General features: G+C 45.8%; 2 protein-coding genes across 2 annotated transcripts in view; one reads left to right on the top strand and one right to left on the bottom strand.

Annotated features, from left to right (window-relative positions):
- Positions 1-7,855, top strand: part of LOC308463337 (uncharacterized protein) — a 34,017-nt gene extending 26,162 nt beyond the window's left edge. The window contains exons 29-33 of the mRNA XM_080981619.1: positions 1,068-1,201; positions 1,874-2,004; positions 2,291-2,385; positions 3,247-4,891; positions 5,648-7,855. Coding sequence (XP_080837745.1) covers positions 1,068-1,201; positions 1,874-2,004; positions 2,291-2,385; positions 3,247-4,891; positions 5,648-5,733 — 2,091 coding nt within the window. The 3' untranslated portion in view covers positions 5,734-7,855. The remainder of the gene's footprint in view (positions 1-1,067; positions 1,202-1,873; positions 2,005-2,290; positions 2,386-3,246; positions 4,892-5,647) is intronic.
- Positions 7,856-8,627: 772 nt separating this feature from the next.
- The window catches only part of MSLN (mesothelin), a 32,782-nt gene continuing 24,394 nt past the window's right edge, over positions 8,628-17,015 (bottom strand). The window contains exons 17-20 of the mRNA XM_080981905.1: positions 15,498-15,631; positions 14,273-14,367; positions 13,107-13,296; positions 8,628-11,366 (exon numbers count right to left, since the gene is read on the bottom strand). Of these exons, the coding sequence (XP_080838031.1) occupies positions 11,269-11,366; positions 13,107-13,296; positions 14,273-14,367; positions 15,498-15,631 (517 nt within the window). The 3' untranslated portion in view covers positions 8,628-11,268. The remainder of the gene's footprint in view (positions 11,367-13,106; positions 13,297-14,272; positions 14,368-15,497; positions 15,632-17,015) is intronic.

The following is a 17,015-nucleotide window of genomic DNA, read 5'->3' as shown; positions in this document are numbered from 1 at the left end:
CTGCATGCCACTGGGTCTGTCCCATCACAGGAACATAGGGGCATTGGTCCACCTATCTCTGTACTGCCTACACGGACTGGCAGCAGGTCTCCGGACTTTCAGGCAGGGGGCATTCCCAGCCCTACCTGGAGAAGCCAGGGATTGAACCTGGGACCTTCTGTTTGCGTGGCAGATGCTCTGCCACTTAGCTAGGGTCCTTCTCCATCCCATTCCCATGTGAATTTTAAGGAAATCCTTAAAATATCTGTGCAGAAGGAAAGAACATAGTGTCCCTGCAGTGTATCCAGTGGGGGGGGGGGGTATTGCTCTAGCTATTGCAACACTAAGGTCTTCTTTACAGAAATGATGATTCTAAGGAGCATTACTTTTTAAACACAGACTTCTCTTATTAACTGATAAGCTTTGCTCATAACAAACTAAACTCTGCTTTTACATTCAGGGAAGGAAAGGAAGAATGAAGCAGGAAAGCCCAGTTCCTTTTACTTTTCATACTAGTCAATGGGAGTTACAGAAAAAGCTACCTCCTTATCTTAGGTCTTTCACCTTGTCAGTTCACATCACGACCTTAAAGGAATAGCAAAATAGTTTCAATGCCACCAAACTCAGTCTGCTCTCAGCCAACCACTTCCTTCCTTCCTTCCTTCCTTCCTTCCTTCCTTCCTTCCTTCCTTCCTTCCTTCCTTCCTACAGCCATTCGAGTAGGAGGCCCTTCCTGCCTGCCTGCCAGGCTCCTCTGCCCTCCTTAGCCTCAGAGTTGCTACTTGCAGAACTCAGCAGAGAGGAAGCCAAGGACAAAACTAGAATTGGTTAGCTCTGCCTGTCATTGGCTCTGGCGTTACCTACTGATGGCCTCCTGCCTTGCATCCTACCAGCCCCAATGGGCATCAGCCAAAACTGGTTCCTAGATGATGCAGATACATAAGGAATTACTCTAGCTGCTGGAGCAAGCTTTTTACGTTGCCTGCCGCAGTCCTACAGCACTGTTGGATGTCAGAGCTAGATGTGCCACCACAGGTGACCCAGTGTGTCACTGTTCATGTCCTGAAACTGAACTCTTCATCTTGCAGCTCAGGCGACTGGTGTCAAGATACATGGAAGAAGGGGGCACCCTCACGGGCCCATTACTTGACATGCTGGAGGGGAAATACCTCTGCTTTTTGGACGAAGATCAGCTGAAGCAAATAAACCCAGAAGCAATTCGGTAGGATGCTGCCTTGGGTGGGGTGGAGGGCTTTACTGCTAGAAACAGATATGGAAAGTTCTGACTCAGAGCCCAGGGTATTTCTTTTTCTGGGCGAGCGTATTCCCCACAACTATGACTTCAAACAATTGGCATTTGCAAGGTTTTCTGCCTCCAACCGTGAAGGCAGAACATACCTCCATCATGGGTAGCAGCCACTGACAGAACCGTCATTAAAATGCCAAACCAAATTTCTTCTCCATCAGTTCCCTTGTTGAGCTCACTGCCAACTATGTGATAAAATGCACCCCTATGGAGCCATTTCATGCCATCCCAGCCATGTGATATTTTCTCAGCAGAGAGACTCCTGTGTGACTGAGACAGCATTTCAACGATCCAAAGTTCTGGCCAGGGGCTGACAATGTGGGTCTTCCCAATGGAACTGGCACCTTGCCAGACCCCAGGGTGCCACCTTCATAGGTGAGACCCAAGTTGCCAGTCCTTCTACTCAGGCATGTGGTTTGAGCATCAAGGCAAGCACACAGGGGCTGCTCCAGGAAAATGGGCAAAGGTTTCAAGGTCCCTTGAACCAGCTATTATTTTGTGTCAGCAGCTAAGTTGCCTTCCAAGTCGATTGAAGCTTTTAAGCAGTTGTTTTGTCCAATCTCACCCCCTGTATTTTGCTTTGTGCAGGCATGCTGAGAAGTTAGATATTTCTTCCTGTTCCCAAGGCAAGAAAGACATCCTCTATGAAAAAGCACGCACGGCCTTTGCAAGCCAAAATGGAACCAGTGCATATTATCCCCTAATTCAGCCATATCTAGGTGGGTACCTTAATTTTCCCGCAACTTTCCTCCATTCCACCATGGGCAACAAAGGTGCTTCCAGATGAACCTTCCCCTCCATAATTAAGGGAGTGCTTTCTTACATTTCTTAGAATCTGGACTACCTTTCTCTGAAATGGGTGCATTCCCAGTTTTTCTCAGACGTTGCCCCATTTTTATTTTAAAGGCAGCTTCTTCTTTTAAGCGGCTTTGGGGTTTCCATCCCACCTTGTTAAATATATGAGCTGCTCTGTTTCCCATTTCCTTTTCCCTTCCCCCTTTTAAGGTGGAGCTCCTGCTGAGGACCTGAAAAGGCTGGCTGGATCTCAGGTTGCGATGGATATTGCCACATTTGTTAATCTGAAGCCAGAAGAGCTACAGGTGAGTTGCTGCAGTTGGCTGAACTGTGTGGATTCTAAAGGCAGCCTTGGGCAAGACTTTGCCACATCAACATTTCCCATCCATTCCATCAGTTAGGAAGTTTAAGCCAAATGTGGAACTATCTGCCAGACCAACCTTCCCCATACCGGTGCCTTCTGGATGTTTTAAAACTACAGCTCCCCATCAACCCCAGCCAGCACAAGCTGATGGGAATTGTAGTCTAAAATGGCCATGCTGGCTGGGGACTGATGGGAGTTGTAGTCCAAAACAAGGCTGTCCTGGCTGGGGCTGATGGGAATTGTAGCTCAAGACACCTGGAAGGCACCAGGTTGATGAAGGCTGTGCTAGACTCTTACAAGCGTAAAAACATTACAGTGTTATTTATTTATTAATTAAATTTGTGTACTGTCCTTCATCTGAAGAACTCAGGGTGGTTCACAGAGTATAAAAACACAAAATAAAAACACAAAATACATAATAAAACAAGAACAAACCAAACCAACCCCCCCTCCCACAAACACATTTAAATGGACAATTAAGCAGAATGAACCATTATTTATCCTTTTCAGGGGACACTGCAGGGGGTGGGTGAGGAATAATTCCATGATATGGGGTGCAGGGTCTCTAACAGAGGATTCTCATTCTCACGCCACCCACATCAAACTGTAATAGGAGATGCTACGATAATAGAAGAGTATTGGAACTGATGCTGGCTTGTAGTGTAGTCCCAGGCTTGCATTTCTAATGCTTTTAAAGTGGAGAGAAGCAAGAGCAGACTAGAAAGGTCATTTTCTGGGGGAAATCATAATTAAAACACAGGGACCTTCTCGAATGAGCAAAGGTATCACAAATGTATTGCAGAAACTGAGCGTCCAGGATGTGAAAGGGTTGCTTGGTGTAAATTTGCCTGATTTGAAAGAAGTTGAGAATGATCCTTCGGTAGCCCTGTGGATCAAGAGCCATTTTCAGTCTGAGCTGGACACTCTTGAGATTGGTCTGAGAGGAGGGATGACCTCTCTGTCCTCCACAGCAACCAGCATCACAGTAGCAGATGCCTCCGAGTCTACAACACCCATTGACACTCCAACAGCTGATCCTCCTACTGCTCCCAGTACGGGGTCAACCTCATTTGCCACAAGTGACTCAGTGACCTCTGGTGACAATGCAGCAGTGTTCTCCAGCAGCAGTGCTGCTATGCAACCCCTTTCAACACCACTCTTTGAAACCAGCACTGCGGCCAATGAAACCTCTTTTGTCTCCACCAACATTACCCACACAAGGGTCGCCATAGATCCCAGAGTTGCTTTCTCCACCCAAGCTCCAGCTATCTCATCCAGTGTCACAGCTACTTCAGATGATACCATCAGTGGAACATCGGCCCCTCCCACAGCAAGAGATGTCAACACAACTACCTCTGACAGAGGTTCAGCAGATTCCAACGACACCGGAACTGATAGCACGACTTTTCCTACCATCCCGATAGACTCCACCATTGCAGTTTCCACCAAAATAATGGCTACCTCCTCCAGTGTCACAACTGCCTCAAATGATACTGTCAGTGGAATACCTGACCCTACCTCTGCAACAGGCATCAACGTGACTGGCAACACCACACCAGCCTCCAACTCCACCACAATCAATGATACAAGTCTCCCTACCACTGCAGTGGACACAAACCTGACTGCCTCCACCAACACCACACCAGCCTCTGACACCACCGCGATCAGCGATACAAGTCTCCCTACTACTGCAATGGAGGCCAACCTGACTGCTGCCACCAACACCACACCAGCGTCTGACACCACCACGTTCAACGATACAAGTCTCCCTACTACTGCAATGGAGACCAACCTGACTGCCACCATCAACACCACACCAGCGTCTGACACCACCACGTTCAACGATACAAGTCTCCTTATCACTACAATGGAGACCAACCTGACTGCTGCCACCAACACCACACCAGCCTCCAACTCCACCACAATCAATGATACAAGTCTTCCTACCACTGCAATGGAGACCAATCTGACTGCTGCCATCAACACCACACCAGCCTCCGACACCACCACGATCAACGATACAGGTCTCCTTACCTCTGTCACCAATGTGACTACTGTCATCAGTGCAACTGTTTCCCACACACCTGCCATCAGCACAAACCACACTCATAGTGCAAATGCAACCACAGTTGGCACCAGCAATGGAACTTCCGCTATGCCTGGCATGACTGCTACATCTTCTGAAAGGCCTTCAGCACCACCTAAGCCCATGCCAAATGCCACAACCCCAGCACCTCTCAGTGCTGTCACAAAAATGAAGGAAACGATGTCAACTGCTTCAAGCAAGACTACCGTTCATGTCCCAGAAACATCCCCTAAGACAGGAGTCTCACTAGGGCCCGTCTCACCTCAAACCACAAGGAGAGCCACCAGCAGAACACCTTCGAGAACGAAACCACCATTGCAGCCAACACCCAATGGCTACATCAATCTTCAGCCGCTAAGTGGTAAGTGCCTATGATTTAAATATCTGCTAAATATCTATCATGTCTAAGGGCAGGGAATCTCTACCTTAATAGCACCTTCATGGTGGAATGACCTCTGTGAAGGGACTAGACTGACTTATCGGGGGGAAACAATGTTCTAAATTATGAGGAAGGGCCATGGCTCAGTGGTAGAGCATCTGCTTTGTATGCAGAAAGTCCCTGGTTCAATTCCCGGAATCTCCAGTTAGAGCTCAGTATGTCCAATGCCTAACACTCTGGAATGCCGCTGCCAATCAGTGTAGGCAATACTGAGCTGGATGGTCTGATGTGGTGCAAGGCAGCTTTCCTTCCACTGAAAAGGCTGTGGCTGAACAGACTTACCTAATAACACCAGGCATATTAGCAGGGGAGGGTGAGAAAGTGCATTCAAGTTCATTCAAAATTTGATGTACATCATCTTTCACAGAACAGCTCTTATGTTCTGAAAACAACAGCCCTTAAGGCTACATATGTGATATTTGGCCCAGAAAAGGTGGATTTGGTTCCCCTCCGAGGCCTAGTGGGTCTATGGAGGCTCCTCCAAAGTGTCTGAAGCTTAGAACAAAACCCTAGGTTATAGAAATCTGATCTCTATTTTGTACATTATTTTTTGCATAATCCATGGTGAGGAAAGGGCATTTACAGTGTAGAATTTCCAGTCCTCTAGCAAATCTGAGGATCTTGAATGCAAAAACAACAGTGGCTCATTTGAATTACCCCTCTGCTTTCTCCATCCAGGATCATCTTCCAGCTTAACCTCCACCTGTCTTCTTCTGACATTGTCCCTTGTGGTTGGAATCCCACTTCAGAGGAGGCTTCTCTGAGGGTATTTTTGCTTCCTTGCACCTCCCGGCAGTAACTGGGGACGGCAAAGGCAAGAGCTTTGACGTTCTACAAGGGGAGCCGTTTGGAACCCATGGATCAAACGCCAATGCTCTCTGGACTGTGGGTCTCTTCTGACTTTTATGTGCATAGTAACTGCCCTGTGCCTAATGCAAATTTTGCCTGCTGCAAAGCTGCTGTGTTTCTCTCTACCCTCATTTTGTTATGGTGACACTTCCACACTCAAGGTAGTGCTGAGATCCAGCACCATCTTTCCTGTCCTCTGTGCATGCTGGATCCTGGTCTGTTGAGCCTCCTGGAACAGCTGTGCTCCTGAATTCCTTTCTGGGCCGGTGTTAGTAACCAGAACTGCACCATCAGCACCTCAGGTTGGTTCCGAGCAAGGGGAAGCAAGAAGACTGGCTTTGCTCAGCCCACCCATCAGTCAGCTTGAAGAGTTGGGAACCTAGCAGAAAGCAAACCGCTTTCTCTGCCCCTTGGCTACTAGTCATGATGGCTGTCTTTTGCTTCCACTGTTGGAGACAGTCTGCCTCTGAATACCAGTTGCTGCAAATCACATGTGGAGAGTGGACTCCTGTCTCACCCAGGCCCTGCTTGTGCTGGTTAAGTGGCCAGGCTGTTCTATTCAGAGACCCAGTTCTGTTTCATTCAGTTCACATTTAAAGTCTGCACTTTCTGAATCAATGCAAAAACTGAAACACAGCCATCCTTTGAAATTTGCACTTCTCTGAATTTTGCAATCTAGTGCTCCAACCGACTCACGTTTACAAAAATGCATCTATTTTGGATAATTGTGCATTAAAATGAAACTAATATTTAAAAAACGCATTGTATTAGGGAACATTGCTTGCAAAACATGTGCTTGAGTCAAAGATGCATAGAAAAATGTGTTTATTAGGATAAATGCACAAAGAGTACATTATGGTTTTTTAAAAAAATAATGTCAAATTTTTGTAGAAATGTGGACGATTGAATTTAAGATTGAAAAAATGAGAACTGAGGGAACTCAAATTGACATGTCCCTTCTCAGTTCTTCCTTCCCTTTGTGGGCAGCCTACAGCCCAAGGTCTGAGTCCCATCCACCTATAATTACGCAACCTGAATTTTCTGGCATGTGACTGAACCTCATCCGAAAACAGAAACTGCTTGGAAGCATCCAGTGTCTTGAATGCTGGGGAAAGTTGATTATTGTGCAGCAGAGGCACTACCTTGAAAGGAAGGAGGCATCTTAATCCTATGTTAACCCTAAATAAGAACTCTGTATATTTTGTGCTATACTGCGTATTAGCAATAGGTATTTTCATTGGACTTGCCTGTAGCATGTTGGCCAAAGTTTCAGGGAACATCAGGTACCAATCACCAAAACCAGAAGCTTGAGAAACTTGCAGTGGCTGATAATAAACAACAACAGATTTCTGCCCAACTGTTGAATTCAGAAGGTGGGAATACTGAGTGTGTCCTTATTCAAAACTGCCATGATCCAGATGTGACATTAGTCACATTGAAGAATGGGAGACAAATGTGATTTACCGTAGTTTGCATTTAAAGATGAAGCCACTTACTTTGCATTTTGCAAAACAATACGCGAACGGAAACTCAGCCATCCTTTGGAATTCACTTTTCCAGATTTTGCAAAGCGGTTTTCCAAGTAATATGTACAACAATGCATAAACAAGGGTAAAGTGTGAATAAAAATGCATATATTATCAAAAAATAACACGTGGAAATGCAAGGGGGAAATTGCTTTGCAAAAATGTGTATGTTCATATAAATTAATATTACAATGCTGAAAAAATAATTGCAAACTGATATGGAAATGTGGGGAACAGAACTTGATTAGAAAAATGAGAAACTGATGGAATCCAAAATGACAAATATCACCCCTTCCTCTTTACCACTGAAAGAGTTTTAGGTTCTGATAGAAGTAATGGAAAGCTCACCTGAAGCTCTTAATTGATATAACTTCCAGACTCCATTGTATACCTCTCTAAATCTCATGCTCATTGATCTTAAAAAAGTCCAGCTGTTTCCCCTCTCCCTCTTAAATTGTTCAAGTTCCTTAATGTCACAAAGTTGCTTTCTGCGGAAATGACTTTCTGTTTAATTTCAATAACGTGTTAAAAAATAAATTTAAAAATTGGTTTAAATTTTGACCGGCTTTGATGTTTACACATCCCCCCCCTTTGGAATGCTGGGGTGGGAGGCAGAAGGGCTGGAGAGTGGGGGAAATAAATTGAATACATATATCAACACAGTTTTTGACACAATGTCTACACAACCATGCAAACTGAGGCCCAAATGAACTTTAACAACCCCTAGTGGCTAAAATTAGAGTGAAGTGGGGGTGAGGAACAAATTATAAAATGCAGAATTATGTTCCTCCTAGGTCAAGTTATACCTCTGCATTATATTTTGACAGCTTCTAGAGTGCTGCAGGTTCTCCGTTCCTCCTTTTAAGGGAGTTCCCAAAGGACAACTCCAACACAGGCAGTGAGGAAGGAGCGAAGATGGGCAGGCCAGAAGAAAAAGTGGGCACAGTGGTGGATATGACCCTTTGTACAGTAGGCTACATTCAACACACCCACTCTCTCTTTCCTCCATCGAGGCAAGCAAGAGGCATTATCAGAGTTCAAGGAAACATTCCAGTCATGCCAGAGCACTGGAGGGTGTGAGGCAGGGGCGCTGGTGGGTGTGGCCTAGGGACAGGGGGTGTGGTCTGGGGAGGCTTGGAGAATCCTGAGGTCCATATAGAGAGGCATGAGGTAGGGGGCGCACACATGTGACCCTGTGCCTGAGGTTCCCCAGCCCTGTTTTAGAAGTCAGTGTGACATCTTACACCAGGAATGCCAAAGACACAGCAGCCATATTAGGGAGGATGACCAGATGTTTATTTTGCACAATACATATAAGCCATTTATATGAGTCAAAAGAACAGGTTATATAGCATCGGGTGTCCTTAGCCTTCCCCAGCGGATTTTCTGTTATTGTCTTACCCTTTTCTAACACCTATCCCCAACCCGCCTGCCTTTGAGTTGCAGCCCTTTCACATTTTCCCAGCAAACAATTTACGAAGCAAGCAGGCACCTAGTCCTCAAGAGAAGCCTCCCCTGCTAGACTGACGTAAGCCCCTCTCTTCCCAGGGCTAGAATCAGCTTGCAATGCTTGTCCAGAAGGCTGCAACAATGCCTTCCAAGTCCATCTCACTTGCTCACCCAGTTGGTGCATAGTGACAGGACCAGTCAGCTGACTGGTGTCTTCCCCCTGGTTAGAAAGAAGTCTTGAGCTCAGCAGGTTCTTCTTCATGGCCCAAGACAGTTCCAACCACAGCATTTCCCTTTACTCTCTTGGTTAGCTGGACTGACTATGAGATTTCTGGAGACTTCGGGATGTCTGCTGTGGTGAAGGCACTTCTGGTCAGCTGATTGATCATATGACTGCATTCTGTGCATCAACAATCATACTGCAAGGATTGTGTGTGGCATTAGGAAATCCTATGGACTCATTCAGGGCTGACCCACCCATGGGGTAAGTTGAGGCAACTGCCTCAGGCGGCAGGATTCAGAGGGGCAGTGGATCGCAATATAGAACTTTAGTTCTCCTTTGCTCCTGATGTCAATCTTCACTCCCATCTTCATCCCCGGTGGGGAGGGGAGCGCCATTTTTTGTTTTGCCTCAGGTTTCAAAATGTTTGGGGCTGGCCCTGGACTCATTGGTCTAACATGGAAAGTTTTATCTTTCTTGGTAGCTAAAGGGGATTTTTGCTTAAGCATGAAGGTTCTCTTCATCTGCAGTGGGGAAAGAGGACTGAAAAAGACAGCTTTTGCATATTTTGCAAGAAAAGCAGACTTCATGTCACTGGAGTTAACTGGGTAGAAGCAGCCTTGAGGAAAATAATGGGTTGTTGCTGATTTTTAGGATGCTGATAATGCTTGGAGTAGCCCATTTCCTTTCTATCTCTTCTCTCTGTTAATAAACTGAAATTAATTCACACTTCCTGAAGCAGGATGTGACTGAAACAAAGCTAGGTTTCAAAATTTGCTACTGCTCTGAATTTAGTTCCCCAAACAAAAATGCATATATAAGTGAAATAACAAACCAGCGTGCATCATATTACACAGGAAGCTACCAGATACTGAGTTGGACCACTGGTTCATCTAGCTCAGTATTGTCCACACTGACTGGCAGTATCTCTCCAGGGTTTTAAGCAGGGAGTCTTTCCCAGCCCATCCCCATCTGGAGATGCCATGGGGATTCAACCTGGTGCCTTCTGCATGCAAAGCAGATGCTCTACAATTGAGCTGTGGTCCTTCCCCATATTAGGCGAAACTGCATTTCTCATAGTATATTTTTGCAAGCAAACTAAATTCTGAAATATTGGAATACTGGAAACTGATGCAGAAATGTGATAAACTCAATTTAAGACCGGAAGATTGAGAAACAGAGGGAGGAAATGGAAACTGACAAATTCATCTAGCTCTAACCTCAACACAACACATGCGTACGCTCTCCTCTGAAAGAAAAGCAACCCTCTAAACCTGCTCCTGAAATTTCTTTCGAGCTCAGAGAAAGTGAGAAGTATGCAACGCTGTGTTGCACAAAATCCCAAGGACTGCAGATTTAATTCCCACCCCTTCCCTGTTTGTCAAAGGCAGAGGAACGTAGGTCAGACTACTGGTCCGACTAACTCACTATTCTCTACACTGACTGGGAGCAGCTCCCCAGGATTTCAGGTGTGGTTCTCTACTAGCCTTGCTTGGAAGTGCCATTGAACCTGGGGTCTTCTGTGTGCCAATCACCCACTCTACCCACTGAGCTGTGGCCTTTCTGCTTGAAAATATTTGGGCATTGCCAGGTTAAGCTTAAAGCCCAGGGACTGTGTAGAATGAGCAGCCAGCACTTCAGAAGGTGGTGCTTTAGAGCTCAAGGTTGCTCCTTGCTGCACCCCCTATAGCTTACAGAAACAAACCATGTAAGTTGGACAAAAGCAGCTAATTCTACATTATCTGCATAATTTATACAGGTCCTGGTGTCTCATCATAGCTCAGGCTATGAAGCTCCTACTTTGCAAATGATATTGCTGCATGAATGAAGCATTCTACATATTATTATTATTTATTAAACACCCATCCTTTACCCTAAGATCCCAGGGTGGCTTACATATCTATATATGTATGTCTGTATATATACACACACACAGTTGCACTTTGGATCCCAAACACCTTGAGAGTCAAACGTTTTGGCTCCTGAATGCTGCAAACCCGGAAGTGAGTGTTCCGGTTTGCGAACGGTCTTTGGAACCCAAACATCCAACGCAGCTTCCGAACGTTTTGGAAGTCGAATGGACTTCCGGAACGGATTCTGTTTGACTTCCTAAAATAATCTCCTTCACCCACTTCCCTAAGGGTATTCTTGTTCTTCCCACCACAGGCAAAGTTGAAAGTTGATAGAAAATGGCAGCAAAATGAGATCGATCATCATTACCACATTGCCCGTTTTTTGATTAGAGCAGGAGAGTTTCATGAAAGGAAAGAAGCCAGCAACAGAGTCAGGAGGAACGCAGGGAAGAGGTGCAGGAGATGGGCAATGGTGGCGGCACGGGGCGCTCCGGAGGTCTCTGGAGAAACAAGAAACAACATCGTTATGACTCTATAGTCAGATTCCTCATCTTCCAGGAGAAAGAGTGAGAACTCTGAAGCAGAAGGGGACAGGCACAGGAAGCTAAGAAGAGCCTGCTGGATCAGGCCAATGCCCTGTCTAGTCCAGCATCCTGTTGTCATGGGGCCAACCAGATGCCTCAATGTGTAGCCCACAAACAGGACCTCTGAGTGCAACAGCAACTCTCCCCTTCTGCGGCTTCTAGTAACTGGTGTTCAGAACCATGGTGGTAGAGCACAACCACCATAAAGGTAAAGATACCCCTGCCCGTACGGGCCAGTTGTGACCGACTCTGGGGTTGCGTGCTCATCTCGCTTAAGAGGCCGGGAGCCAGCGCTGTCCGAAGACACTTCCGGGTCACGTGGCCAGCGTGGTGAAGCTGCTCTGGCGAAACAGCACCAGCGCAGCGCACGGAAACGCTGTTTACCTTCCCGCTATAAAGCGCTACCTATTTATCTACTTGCACTTAGGGGTGCTTTTGAACTGCTAGGTGGGCAGGAGCTGGGACCGAACGACGGGAGCTCACCCCGCCGCGGGGATTCGAACCGCCGACCATACGATCGGCAAGTCCTAGGCACTGAGGTTTTACCCACAGCACCACCTGCGTCCCTTACAACCATCATGGCTAGTATTAATTAATAGCCCTTGTCTCCGGGAGACAAGTCATACATGGCTCCCACCCAAAGAATCCTGGGAACTGTAGTGTACCCCCCACCCGCAGAGCTACAATTCCCAGCACCCTGAACAAACAGCAGTACCCATGCGTTTTTGAGAGAGGCAATCTGATTTAAATGAGATTTAAGTGCATGGTGTGTACACTTGGAGAAGACGGGATTAAGACACGATATGGCAGCCATCTCCAAACATTCAGAAGAGTTGTCAGTCATAGTGATGATGGAGCAAAATAGCTTTTCGTTGCTCCACAGAGTAGAACTCAAACCAATGGGTTTAAAGTACAAAAAAAATTAATGGGGCAGAGAGGGTATTTTTGGCTAAACGTAAGGAAGAATTTCCCAGCAGTTTTAGTTGGTTGACAGTGGAAGTGACTCTCTTGGGAAGTGGCCAGTTCTCCTTTGTAAGAAGTTTTTAAACAGAACCTGGATGGCCATTGATCAGGGATGCTTATGCAGTGGTTTGAATTAGATAACCTTTGGGATCCCATCTAACTCTGTGGTGGTTTTGGGCTAGTCACTACCTTACTGGGTTGTTATGCAATTAAAGTGGGGGCAGGGCGGGGAATGTGCACTGTCTGAACTCCTTATAGGAAGGGCAGATTTCAAATATAAATAAATGATGAATAAATAAAGTAGTACATATATCTGTACAGTGGTACCTTGGATTACAAACACCTCAGGTTACAGACTCCGCTAACCCGGAAGTAGTACCTTGGGTTGAGAACTTTGCCCCAGGATGAGAACGGAAATCGCATGGTGGCGGTGCGGCGGCAGCGGGAGGCCCCATTAGCTAAAGTGGTACCTCAGGTTAAGAACAGTTTCAGGTTAAGAATGGACCTCCAGAACGAATTAAGTTTGTATCCAGAAGTACCACTGTATACACAAAAAAGACACCTGGAGACATTTTCATAATTCCTATATACTGATTCTCAAGCTGGAGAGCTTTTATTATAGTTGTGGATCATTTACCTCCTACATCATTGGAATTTAAACCCCCTTGAAAGCAAATGCCCCCCGTTTCTTACGTTTCTTTTCTTCGTCAGGCACAACAATGTATCCGTCAGGGATCCCCCCTCGGAGCCCAAGGTCCAGGCTGTTCAGCTCGGACTGCTTCTGCTTCACGATCCAGTCTCTTACGAAGGGATCGTTCTCTTGAGTCTTCAGCTCTGCTACATTAATCCCCAGCAAGTGTTTGACATCGGTGGGTTTTAGTTCCTGTGAAATGAGTCAAAGGGAGATGGTTATAGGCAATGTCTACCCTGCTGGGATTCAAAAGCTCCAACTGCGAATGTAAGCGGCAAAGGATATATGTATATGTGTGTATGTGTATATGGCCCACTCTTTCTCTCTTTCGTTCACTGAGAGGAACTTCCAAAGTGTTCTGATTGTTGCTGTAGGTGCAAGTTTGTTAGCAACACCACTCCCAGTACAGTTACATGAGAAGGCTCGGGTGTGATCTAGAGAAATCCGCCAGGGACTGATAGAGAAGTCAAAGACTGAATTGTGCTCTGATAAATTTAATTTCATTTTATTTCGATGCTCTTTCTGAAGGTTGCTTTCTACAGCCAGCCCAGGATGTTTTGCTGCTTCAGGAGAAACAGAAAATACCACCCCCACCTCTACCTCATCTTCCGCAGCCCCCCCCCTCTTCTTCCACAGCCCTCCCTCACTGTTGCCTCCCCCCCTGAAGCCACAACCACCCTGTGCTGAAGGCAGGAGCGAAAGGAGGCCAGAGATATTATCCTAGCTATTGTCCTAAAATCCTAGCTATTAATCCTGTTATAACATTCAAGGTGGCCAAGTTTTGTGCAGCAGCAATAAAAATACGACTTATAATAATTAGCACCCAGGATTAGTGGGATTAGTGTAATGTACCGACCGATGGACATTCCTAGGTCAGAAGGTTTCCTTTCTGACTGATAAATGGTGACCTAGAACTGCCTTTTTTATGTATATGTGATTTTACATCATCTGATTTTGTTTTTAAATTTTGTAATTGGTGTATTTGCCTTGATACTGGCCATTGACTGTAATAAAATGACTTGTACTAGGTGGTGGCGGGCATGGAGGAGGAGGCAGGGTGTGGAGGAGATGGCCGTGAGCCGTATCTGCTGTCTGAGGCAACTGCCTCACCTTGCCTCATGGTTGGCCAGCCCTGTCATCTTCAGCCCTACGGCATTATCCCACTCACCATCACAGCGTCCTTTCGCAAGCCCTTGAAAGTGTTGATGTCCATGTTGACATTATTTTTGCTGAGTGCCCTCAGATCCTCACCCGGAGCACCTCCTGTAAGAAGAAAATTTGGTGAAAACTTGATGGTTATACATTGCCAACTTTTCTTGAGTCAATGAAAGAGATCTTTTAGTTATGTTTAGAACTCAATTGCAAAGTTCCCTAATAAAGGCAACTCTTTACATGTGGAAAGTCCCCAACTCTTCACGGTGTCTTTAAACTCTCCAGGAGTCCCAGCTTTGGATCCAGCACAGAGCAAGCATGTCACTGTGCCTCCAGCTTCTAGAATGTTCCCAGTTCAGCTACTCTGGCTCTTGTTTTCCTGCCTAGCAGCTAGGTGAGGGGGCTGGAGGAAAGGCCCACCTATTAGCCTGTAGGGCGCTATCACTTAGTTGTAGCTCCTGCAACCCAGCTCGTTCTATTGGGATGCTCTTAAGTGGCCAGCTAAGGTCGCCGTCTTACAAATAAACTTGTCTGACCAGGCCAGCAGCCTCTGCTCTTAGATTCTAACCCTCACTGAGTACAGCACTCAAGGAATTAGAAGGGGCTCAGGGTATCATCCAGACCAACCCCCATGAAACCCACAACATTGTTTTAATTTCCTCAGTCCTGCAGATAGGGATGGTGAGGAAATAAAATTTGATCCAAACCAGACATAATGGTGGTGTTCAAGGCTAGGGATGGACAAATATACCAATTTCGGTTCTCTTGGTTTCTCATTTTTCCAAACTTAAATTCTCTACATTTCTGCATCCATTTGTGGGTTTTATTAAAAACAAAACAAAACAAAACAAAACAAAACAAAACAAAACAAAACAAAACAAAACACCCTCATAAAATTTTAGTGCAAATTTCTCCTAATAAAGAGTTGCATGCAGTTGTGACAACTATATGCATTCTATATGCATACTTGCAAGAAAATTTCTCCAATCTAATGCATCTTTGTATGTTATTTTCACTATGCTGTTATGCACATACCCTAATATGTGCATTTGTTTTAAATTGAAAGATTCTTTCATCTCTAAGTAAGTAGGTGGGCGGGAGGGCAGATTGAGATTAGTGGGGCAGTGTCCCCATTTGCCCTAATGGATGAGCTGATCTGCTGCTTTCAAGTTGCATTTCAACAAACTGCAATGCTCATCCTAGACTGCAAAGGTGTTTCCGAAAATGATGCTGTGACTTACCCAGGTACGGCTTGATGAGGTTATAGTAAGCAGGGAACTCGTTGTGTCGGTCAGAGTAAGCCCTCTTGGCTTTTGGGTACAGGATATCCTTGGTAGTTTGAGGACACCCACCAATGTTGAGGGTCTTGGCACTCCTGTCAAGAAAGGCAAGGAGGGAGAGGAAAGAAGAGGTGAGCGAGTTTCCGAGCCCTTCCACATTTCTCTCAGCTTTGCTTATTATTCACTGGAATGAAGGGGTCAAAGAGCTGAGCTCACTAGGTCATAGAACCATAGAATTCTAGGGTTGGAACGGACGCCAAGGGTCATCTAGTCCAACCCCTCCATTGCAGGAATCACAGCAAAAGAATCTCTGAAAAACAGGCATCCAACCTCTGTTTATAAACCTCCAGGGCCCCCCAAACTGTGGTCCATGGGTCACCAGTATGTTGTTTATATATTATTTCATTAATATCCCACCTTTTTCTCCAAGGACCCCAGGGTGGGTCTGATTTAATCCCCACAACAACCCTGTGAGGTAGTTTAGGCTGAGAGGCAGGGATTGGCCCAAGGCCACCCCAATGCACTTTATGTTTGTGGATTTGTGAAGACAGGAGACTGCATATCCATTACACTGAATATGCATATTGAATTTTAGTTGTACTTTAATTGCTTCTTTTATTTCCCATATTGTATTACGATTGGAATTCTATGGGATTCAAATTGTAACAGAATAAAATACAATATGTGAAGAGAAATTGTGTGCTATAAAACTGCAGTAATGCACATAACCTAAAGGCCCACGCTGGAAGACCACAAAGCCCAGGATCTTAATAATCAAGTTGTATCCCTGGATTCTGCCTCTCCCATTACCATCCCACCTGCACACTATACATGTCAGGGGCTGGTCTGGATCGGAAGACTGGGGAATGCAATTACAGGGAGATCAGCTCCTAACAGAAGAGGAGGGGGGATATCAGAAGCTGCTCAGTTGAGAGAGGAGCTACCCAGCTATGAGATAGTAGCTAAGCAACCAGAAGGGAGGGAGCAGCTGGGCGATACATCAATCAAGAGTGGGGGAGACCCCCTCCCTCCCCCCGAACTCGGAGGTCTGAGCATGTCAGAAAACAAAGGAGATGGGGGGGGGGGAGGAAATTCTCGTTGGTGTACTTCTTGCTGCGGAACTGGGGAGGAGTCAGAGTAGGTAACTGATATCCTTGAGGAGGGTTGCCTGTTTGTGCTTGCAACATAATGCTGTAATAAAAGGACAATAAATCTACCAAATGCTAATTAATTCTTATCGTTGAACTACCAGAAGGGAGAGGGGAACTCCCGTACTTGACAATACATTTAAAATGCTGTGATACCACTTTAACAGTTATGGCTTCACCCAAAGAATCCTGGGAGATGTAGTTTGTTAAGGGTGCTGAGAGATGTTAGGGGACCAATATTCCCCCTCCTAGAGCTACAATTCCCAGAGTGGTATAACCTTCCCAAGGAACTTCGAGAATTGTAGCACCGTGAGAGGACTACGGGTCTCTT

This window comes from Podarcis pityusensis (assembly GCF_964106645.2).
Source record: "Podarcis pityusensis genome assembly, chromosome: 14".
NCBI lineage: Eukaryota > Metazoa > Chordata > Lepidosauria > Squamata > Lacertidae > Podarcis > Podarcis pityusensis.
Note: the sequence above shows the minus strand (reverse complement) of the source record. Positions and strands in the feature narration are given on the sequence as shown.